Source organism: Cebidichthys violaceus, unplaced genomic scaffold, assembly GCF_023349555.1.
Source record: "Cebidichthys violaceus isolate CVI_PGR_0920_01 unplaced genomic scaffold, fCebVio1.0.p SCAF_3, whole genome shotgun sequence".
Taxonomy (NCBI): Eukaryota; Metazoa; Chordata; class Actinopteri; order Perciformes; family Stichaeidae; genus Cebidichthys; species Cebidichthys violaceus.
The window spans coordinates 8,633,910-8,643,244 of record NW_027176483.1 but is presented as its reverse complement, the minus strand read 5'-3'; the positions used below and the strand labels follow the sequence as shown (position 1 = coordinate 8,643,244).

Genomic DNA, 9,335 nt, shown 5'->3' with positions numbered 1-9,335 from the left:
GGTGGATAAACAGTCAATACATTTCCTTTATTTTATATTGTAAGATAAGAACAAGAGTTGCAAGTAAAGAAGTAAGTTAAAATTAAGTGCAGTAACTAATTAATCCTCAATTACACGGGAGTTGTAATTTGTTCGTGTAATTGTCTCATTTTATTGCTCTGCTTCACATGATAGATAATGGAAAAAACTTCACTTTAAATACCTCACAATCAGTTTTCACAATTGTATCTATAACACCATACTACTGTTGTTCAAGACACTGTAAGGCAATTCAGAGAAACCCTGTGAGCACTAAAAACCCAACACAGAATCTAAAAAAGTGAACTATAACACCAACACTAAAAAAGATCATTCCCACACTATCAACTGGATTATAAAACCAAACAGATACAATCAATGTATGATGCAGAAGAGGAGTAAAACGTCACTCCCTGTAGGTGCAGTGCAGAGAATTAAAGTTGTCATTTATGGAGATATGCGTCAAGCCAGAGGTCGCCTGAGTTTTTCAGTGATCTGAAAGAAAAATGAGAACAAAAATACACACGACAATCTTTAGGCAAGCAATTCATCACTCGACAATGAAGATTTGTTCTATACAATCTCATTCTATCTTGATTATTCTGCCAGTTGCACTTTTGAGTTCATGCCTTTGTTTTGTCAGATGTTGGAGTCTTTTGACAACCTCCATGTGTCTCATCCTGGCAGTAGATGATGAACTACTATCATTGGACTTACCTGAAAACATCAGCAAGGCCTTGCCACATAGTTTTCACCTGGTAAGGAATGCCATGTTTCTCACACAGTGCGCGGACCAGCGGGGCCACCAGGCGGTAGTTGTGGCGTGGCATCGTGGGAAACAAACTTCAGAGACAAAAGGGAATAGAAGGACTCATCAAACATGTCTCAACAAATCATCATAATCATTTAAAAAATTCTATTTGGCATAGAGAAGGATGGCTGCATTTACCCTTATTTGACAATGTCTGACTAGCAATAAACCAGCTTACATTCAGTAAAAAGTTTAAAGTTCACATTGGCTGTCTATTTTATTGTAATCACAGAGGAAGGCATTTGTCAAAAACTATCCTTGTATTACAAAGAACTAAAAATACAGCAAATGTGAACTTTAAAAGACATTTTACAAGTGCAATTCAAACCAACATACTTATATCATTATATATATTAAATTATATTATCTAGCTATTTCGCAGAAATGACAAAGTTGTCCAACTCTCATTTACAGGATATTAACAGGAAATGAAAATCACTGCAGTCCTAATGTTTATATTTTTACAAACTCCAGAATAATTTCATCTTTTCTCAGTTAATTTCCTGAAAAAGATCATGTTGTGTTTTGTAGTTATTAAATGCACTGGAGGTCCAGAAATGTAACCCTTTGAAATACAGTTTTCCCTCCAGTCTCTGAAAACCTATTTTATTTCAACCATAGTTCCTGCATGAAACTACTCAAAACAAGGTTTGTGGATTATCTAGAGTAACTGGGTCAGGATCTCTGCTGTTGAGGTTTTCATATGCATTTTTGGCACTTTGAGCACCACAAGCCGAGAGAAGACAGACATCTCTACAGCCAATATCTCCAAAACCTCATCAGCTTATTCAAGCTCTCATATTGTACGATATTTATGTTGTATATAGAAGGATTGTTTTTCTTTTAATTTCAGGAGCTTTTGTCTGTTTTTCCTACAAACTTTGAACCGATGAACACATGTTCTCCATAGACTCAATCACTGACTTACTGATGTTCGATTTGAAAGTTGAGGTGTCCGCTGAACCAGTCGTTGAAGTGGGACTGCTCGATATTACAGGTGGCGTGTAACTAAAGTAGAGGATGACACAAAAGACGTGTTAATACATCAGCAGCACGTACAGCTGTCTGTTTGATAATAAACCAGATACCTGCATGGACAGCCAGTCCTGGTGCTTCTCATGGTCGATGTTCATTGGCAGATGATTCATTTGAGTCACCCACACAAACCAGTGGCTCTCCAAAAACCTAATATAAGGCAACACAAGACAAGGGACAGAATAATGTGTCACACCATATGATCGAGGTGTTGTAGAAAAATGAGGTGTCACTTCGTAATTCTTTATAAAGGGTTCATATGTTGAAACTAATGGGTTTATTTAAGTTAAGTATCAACTTAACTTCAGTCATAAAAGATTTAAAAGAACAACTTTTGGGTTGCCAGGTGTTTATCCCCCTCCAGTATAACTTGATTTGTCTTGTCTATCTACCTCTTTATTGTGAGTTTCAGTGACAATGAATGTGTTTCTTTGTTTTTTAAATTGTTCAGTACTGTGTTCAGAGCATGTGTTGCAATATATGCTTCAAACAGGAGGTGTGTGAGTGTGGTCTGATGGCAGTATATCATTATGGTAATGTGAGTGTGTGTTTGGACTGTGATGTTACCTGACGAAGCTGATGAGCACCACTGAGCCAAACAGGCCATACATGGGTACAGAACAGCAAAGGAAGCGCAGGTAGAAAGACAGAGACCAAGCTAGATCCTTCATAGAGACAAGAGGGTTAATATGATCTTTGTTATCAAGACTCCCTGATACTCAACTCTTATCTTTACCTAGCTAACATGTAATCTGACATAACCTATGTAGAAAATGCTTATATAATCTGCACTGTACCACACAGAAGACAGCATCTTACCACCCAGTCGTGGCGGGAAATCATGGTGCTAATTATCTGAATGTGGAAGTAAACTGGAATGAGAAGCGGCGGTCCAACTAAAATAAAGAAAAAGTGAACTATTATTCCTGTGAAGTTTTCATAGTTTCACTCTTTTTAAGTGACTTTAAGAAACATACCAAGAAAGAAGTACTGGTGTTGGTGGTGATAGGGCATATATTTGATCTTTTTTATGCCGTACTGTAACAGAGAGGAAAGTTAGGATGAGAACCTGGTGAAAGATTAAATACCACATGTTTAAGAAAAAAAAAAACACGAGTTACTTGCCTCCACCGGTTGAGTTGCTCCAACTACAAAGATGTGTAACATGTTGACATCAGGGTCCTTACTGAAGATGTTGGGTTTGGCGTGATGCTGGTAATGCCGGTGATTCCACCAGTTGGCTGATGCTCCCTGAGAAAACAATCCTTTAATATCTCTGTAAAATCCTCAGAAAACAAAACGATTGAGAATACCAATTACCTTCAAATGGCCGATGGTAAACTTGTGCAACACGTGATTCCAGCTGGACTTCTTGAAGACAGACAGGTGGCCAAAGTCGTGCTGCAGCCATCCAGCCTGCAACTACAGAAGAGGAGGAGTAAACGAGCATTGACTTCAAGTTCGTCAACTATAACGGCATGAGCGAAGAGATAATGATGTTCGAGTCACCTGAGCAGTTGCCAGCATGACGGCGCTCAGAAAGGTCAGTGTCCAGCTAGTTCCCCAAACCCAGACGATCAGCCAGGCGAGGGCTTCCAGCAGCAGGATGTGACCCAGGTGGAGGCAGAAGAACAAAGGCTGAGCTCGAAACAGACCCTCACGCTCCGCCTTCGCACGTAAAGTGTGGAAGTCCTGTATGATTGTCGCCTGAGAGCAGACACGAAGAAATACCAGTCACTTGGGGTTCAAAAAAAAAAGGGATGTTCTCACAACATGTGAAGGGCGTGCAGCTTTACAGTTTTAGGACAGAGATTAAAAGAAGAAGAAAAAAAACAAGGTATTAAAGCAGTTTGAGTTATTTAACAGCTAAAGACACATGAGTGTCCAGAATCTCAGATGTGCCCGAACACTGTAAGACTCATGAATAACAAAACAGATGTGTGAATGGTCTGACCTACTCCTTTTCCTCAGGTGTTTCAGTATATGGTATCAATCCAGCCATGTTGTCCCACTGACACATGAATAATGAGATGTTTATTTTTACTTGAAGAATCTGAGACTGATCTCACGTTTTTGTTTCGGTCCTGGCTGGGCTCTGTCGCTGCCAGCTCCCCAATCAGCAGGGGCTTCAGAAACTTTTGCACAAACTTTACATCGGGGTGAAAAGCAGTGAATGCCTCCTAGAAAATAGAAATGAGAAAGTAACATTTGCAAAATGTGTTTTAGAATTTCAAACTTAGTGTATAAAGCAGACAATGCAATAGATACATGAGTTAGTGGTTTCAATAGTTGTGCCACAAACAACAGTTATTTGTGTTTTGGCAATTACATAAAAAAAACCCGTTAAATTAAATAATTTGAGAAGTTTAGAAGGACAATGTCTCTTAGGTGGAGCTGCTAACAACTCATAAACATCGTAAATGTAATAAGGAGCTCAAACTAAACAGTATGATGAGTCACAAGCAAAAGACAGGCTGGAAACCACTGGTTTAATATTCAATAAAGCGTTGGAGAACAGCAAAAAGACTCTTCTATTCCCAGGAAATGTGTTGAAATATAAAATATTACCGTGGCATCCTCTCCAGCATAGTGGCTGATGACCCGGATCCCTCCTGGGTGCCTTTTAGCCCACTGAGTAATGTTGTAAACCTTTCGATCGATCACCAGCCACTGGTCATTCCTGTTGCAGTGGCTCTGCACCTCCTCCCAGGTGTAGAAGCCACCAGCTCGCCCGCTGACCTGCTCTCCTGGCTCCGTCCGCTGGCCTCCACCTCCCATCCTCACTGCTGTCTCTGGCCTGGGTCCACCTGCACACTGAAGGTCCAGTCCGCCACAAACTTTGACACCTAGATGTAAAAAGAAGAAGAGGTGTGTTGAACGCCCCTCTAACAGTGTGCAGTCACAGATTGTGCAGAGGGAGCAGCATCTACAGGAAGAGGGTTTTAACCTGTTGCTCTGTTTACTTTGACCACCCAGCTGATTGTGACACAAGTGGAGTCAGACAAAGAGCAGGGCAACCTCTTCACTAATAATTGATGATGAAATACGACAACCAGGAGGCAGTCTGGGAAGCAGGGCGGATTTTCATGTTTGCATAATGTGTCTATATCGACATTAACCTCCAATAGCTTATACATAGAGTGCATATCCTCATATAATGAAATACTGAGAATAATCTATATTTAGCGCGTAAGGGCGTTTAGGTGCGACTATTCATTTTTACAGCAGCGCATGTAAGCAATAAGCCGTAGTAATACGCGATCAATGTGTAAAAACAGGACACCAAACAGACCCATCACACCACAGACAGTTCATCCATAAACGTTCATCGCCTGTATTGATTAGTTGAACAATACTCGCAGATAGCGGAAGGCTGTAAAGGCCCGCTACATGAAGATGGAAAATATTTCACACTTACAGTATCCAGATTTTGGCTACTCTCCCCGGGTTTCAGTCACATCAACACACTGGCTCACTTTATTTGCTCCCGTTTCGTTTAGACCCATTTCAAATAGTGAACATCACAAAAATTCATCCTCTCATCTTGCCTTAAAATGTTCATGGACTCATTCACCCACTCACAGTACAAATTCCGAGCCGATCATTCGAGGGTTTCTGGGCCAATCGGCGTACAGTATATCCTGGATCGCTGGCTGATGTGCAATAGGCTCAACAAGCAGCTCGTCTGACTGTCACACGGTCTCGTCTGTGCGCTCACACGGAAAGAGTCGCCTTTAGAGCATCCTCCATTACATATAAATGTATTATATTCCTATTATAATTAACAGTGTTACTTGTACAATATTCAATAGTAGTTCAGTCTATATTATCAGCATTGAGGTCCATTATATTCTAGTTTATTGATTATTTATTGCTGTTTATTGTATTGCTTTTTATCTATCTATCTATCTATCTATCTATCTATCTATCTATCTATCTATCTATCTATCTATCTATCTATCTATCTATCTATCTATCTATCTATATATATCTGTCTGTCTGTGTCCTTATCATTATAATCATCTCAGGTGGAAGTTTAATTTGAATTCTAATTTAATTTAATTTTAGACTGACCCGCATAAAGATATCCTTTGTCAAAGTGAAACAGATCTCTACAAAATGATCTAAATCAGTAAATCTTCGTGTCAATGTAGTAAGACAATAAATGTCTGGACAACTATACCTTTAGAGATATTTATAACAATATGAAATGCTTTTTGTGTTAAAGGAATCAACATCTGAAACACTCTTCAACTGAAAACAAAGTCACATGGTTAGTTTATTGTGATGTGTTATTATCTGATTATTAACAACGTAAAATAGGTTATATTAAATGACATATTATGAAATAGGTGTGTTGCAGTTCCCTCCACCACCAGCAGATGCTGCAGATGTGTTCCTTTAATAAGACACCTTCCTTGTCCTCATTTCACCCCGAGGCAGCAACAACAGCAGGTATCATTACAGTCTTGTGTTGCATCAGAAAAACATCCAACAATGTAATTCAACCCAAATGAGATTTTTCATTATTAATGATTCGATCTTGGATGATGGAAAATAACCATTACTGTTTACATTTGTTTCAGTTTAAAAACATTTTTTTGTTGTCTTTCCATATGTTTCCCATGACGGCTGGGTCATGCAGTTCTTAAATCTGCATTCAACACATTCACCTCAGCAGTCACATCCAGTCACCGCCTGGGGTCTCTGTCTTTCTGTCTGCTGCTTACAGTCCATTGTGTCATTTCAGGGTCGTTTGAATGCGATGCAGAAATTTGCAAATCAGCTCTTTTGGTTCTCAGCATATCAGACAGGATTATCCTCAAGCAGCGCGCGGCCTGTCTCCCTGTTTGTCTGCTTCTTCTGCCACAGCTCATCAGGCTGACAGAAGCACTGCACATCTGACCCCAGCAGCTTTTCCAGGCTTTTCTTCAGTATCACAACCAACAAAACATGCAATCAATCAAAAAAAACATGTCTGCTGTTGTCAACAATTCAACAAAGTGTATAAGTAAATTTTGTACAGTTTTGAAGTAACTTGAGTATTTCTATTTTGGGAGACTTTCCACAATTCTGCATTCAAACAGACATAGAATACTGTATGTCCTGTCAGTTACTTTTTTAAGATGAAGATTTTACATTCAGTTCCTTATTAAATATGATGCATTGCTGCAGATTAAACAACCCAACACATAATGTTGTTTGGAAATTGTATTCAGATATTTTGCTCAAGTAAAAATAGCAATAATCTCAATGTAAAAATACTGCTCTAAAAGTAAACATCCTGAATTCGGAAGTAGCATTGAAGTAGTTTTTACTACAGAATGTTCTACTACTTAAGTAATAGAACACTTAGGAAGCAAAAGTACTCATTTGGTTCAAATAAATGCAATATAAGGTACATTCCCCCCTGATATTGAATTGAAGTACAAAGTACTGACGCATAAAATGGAAATCCTCAAGTAAGTACCTCAAAATTGTACTTTAGTACAGTACTTGAGTTAATGTGCTTAGTTACATTCCACCCCTTGTACCATACTCTGCGTATGCAGTTGTAATAGAGTCATTTTGCACAGTTTTAACAAGAAGAGGATGTGAATATTCCTCCACTGGATCAAGTTAGCCTGTGCTGTAACTGCTGCTGTCCTTTTATCTAAAACTTGCTCTGGGCTCATCAAATTTTGGAGCTATTTTAAGCAACAGCGTATGAATATATTTTAGTCGAGTCACATTCATGACAATCCAAACTGCAGTATAGTGGGTATCTCTCCATCCATTCATCCTCCGATCCATCCTCCTATCCAGGTGGTGAAGTGAAACTTTTACTTTGTTATTGACATTTGGTGGGACTTTTACTCAACCATACTGATGGTTAATGCATCAATAAGTCTTATACTTGTCTCAGGTTGAACACTGTTAAGGGTTAGCAGCAGTTTAGAAGTTATTTTTGCGTCTGTTTTGTGTCAAAGCAGAAAGTCCCATGAAGGCTGTCGTCACAGCTTTTTAATTGGTCTATAAAAACCTGCTGAAGCTAATGTCTGCAGTGTTTGATACAAACCAGTACTAAAGTTACAATCTTTTGAGGTCCAGCAGACTTTGTGATGACTAACATCATGTATTTACAGTGGTAAAAATAAAAGTCCTGCATTCAAAATGTTAGTTCAGTAAAAGTGTGTAAGATCATCAGCAAAACAAAATAAAAATGTACTCTTTTTTTATTGCCTGAATACCAAAGTTACATACAAAAAACATACAGAATACAATAATGACAAAACTTTGGCTTTATCTGTAATGCTAAAATAAATATCAGCATATAGCAGATGGACAGTTTAAATAGTACTTTGGCAAGTACTTTTCGCGTGTTAGTGATATTTTTGCGTTTCTGGTTGGTCAGCCTTTATGTCTTCCAATGATTCTGGTGTGGGACTTCTGACAACTTCAACTACAGTTTAATACATATTAGTGCATCACATATATGTTTTGTATATTACTTTAAATGTACTTATAATTGTCAAATAAATGTTGTGGAGAAAGAAACTGAATATTTTCCTCTGAATGTTAGTGGAGTAGAAGTATAAAGCGGCATAACGTGAAAATATTCAAGTAAAGTACCTAACATTGTACTTAAGTACAGTACTTGATGCACTCAGTTCGTATTTTTGGTTGGCTGTCTTATTTGAGGGTTTCTCTTTTAAATTAGTGCAGACAGTATTGTACATTACATGGTCACTGTGACGCAGATACCAGATAGAAAAAAACCTGACAATTAGGCGTAGTGGCCCTATTACTGCACAAAAACAAGAATAAACTAATTAATTAAAATTCAAATCTACAAAAAAGGGGGAAAACGTGTTGACATTTATAACCCTGAAAATGCAGTTTTCTTTAAAATCGTTTTAAATACAATTTTAAAAACACAGTTGATAGGAGAGAACGTTTTTTATACTACTTTAAACACACACACACACACACACACACACACACACACACACACACACACACACACACACACACGCACGCACGCACACACACACGCACACACACGCACACTCACTGACCATGTGATGTGAATGCTCCCTGCTCCGGTTACAGAGGGAGGGAGGAGGGAGGCAGCAGTACAATGTAAACCTCACTGATGGAGAGAAGCGGCCAACATCAGGAGAGGACAGTCAGTCACTCAGTCAGCGCTGCAGTTTCCCAAAATGTGCAATTTCCTTCTCCAGCGCGGATTAGAACTCCGGGAGACCTCGGCCTCTAATGGGGAGCAGCCGCATTAACTAGTGGACACACTTCCATTAACTGCTTTTCTTTGCTGCCGGCCAGGTCACCGAGCTGCGCACGCACCGTGGGCTTATCCACCGACACCCGGCAGGAGGAGGGACATTAAACTGACTATTTAGAGTCCTAAAGTGGCACTTCTTTCCTGTCCTGATAGACAGATCGGATCACGTGGACAGGTGACCTGAACGTG

General features: G+C 39.1%; 1 protein-coding gene across 1 annotated transcript; it reads right to left on the bottom strand.

Moving 5' to 3' along the window:
* Positions 1-8: 8 nt before the first annotated feature.
* On the bottom strand, positions 9-5,476 carry fads2 (fatty acid desaturase 2). Its single transcript, XM_068723676.1, has 13 exons — positions 5,283-5,476; positions 4,433-4,710; positions 3,934-4,044; positions 3,374-3,571; positions 3,185-3,286; positions 2,990-3,115; positions 2,842-2,902; positions 2,684-2,760; positions 2,432-2,529; positions 1,918-2,014; positions 1,758-1,837; positions 736-861; positions 9-513 (listed from the first exon to the last, which is right to left on the bottom strand). The coding sequence occupies exons 2-13, from the start codon at positions 4,640-4,642 to the stop codon at positions 462-464; spliced, it is 1,338 nt and encodes a 445-aa protein (XP_068579777.1). The 5' UTR covers positions 4,643-4,710; positions 5,283-5,476; the 3' UTR covers positions 9-461.
* Between the last annotated feature and the right edge of the window lie 3,859 nt (positions 5,477-9,335).

What these genes read in the sequence shown, in the direction of transcription:
- fads2 (XM_068723676.1), bottom strand. Translation starts at nt 4,642, where the DNA reads ATGGGAGGTGGAGGCCAGCGGACGGAGCCAGGAGAGCAGGTCAGCGGG. An exon ending in AGGACTGGCTGTCCATGCAG is followed by an intron (nt 1,838 to 1,917) that starts GTATCTGGTTTA and finishes CCTCTACTTTAG; the next exon opens with TTACACGCCACCTGTAATAT. An exon ending in AACTTTCAAATCGAACATCA is followed by an intron (nt 862 to 1,757) that starts GTAAGTCAGTGA and finishes TTGTCTCTGAAG; the next exon opens with TTTGTTTCCCACGATGCCAC.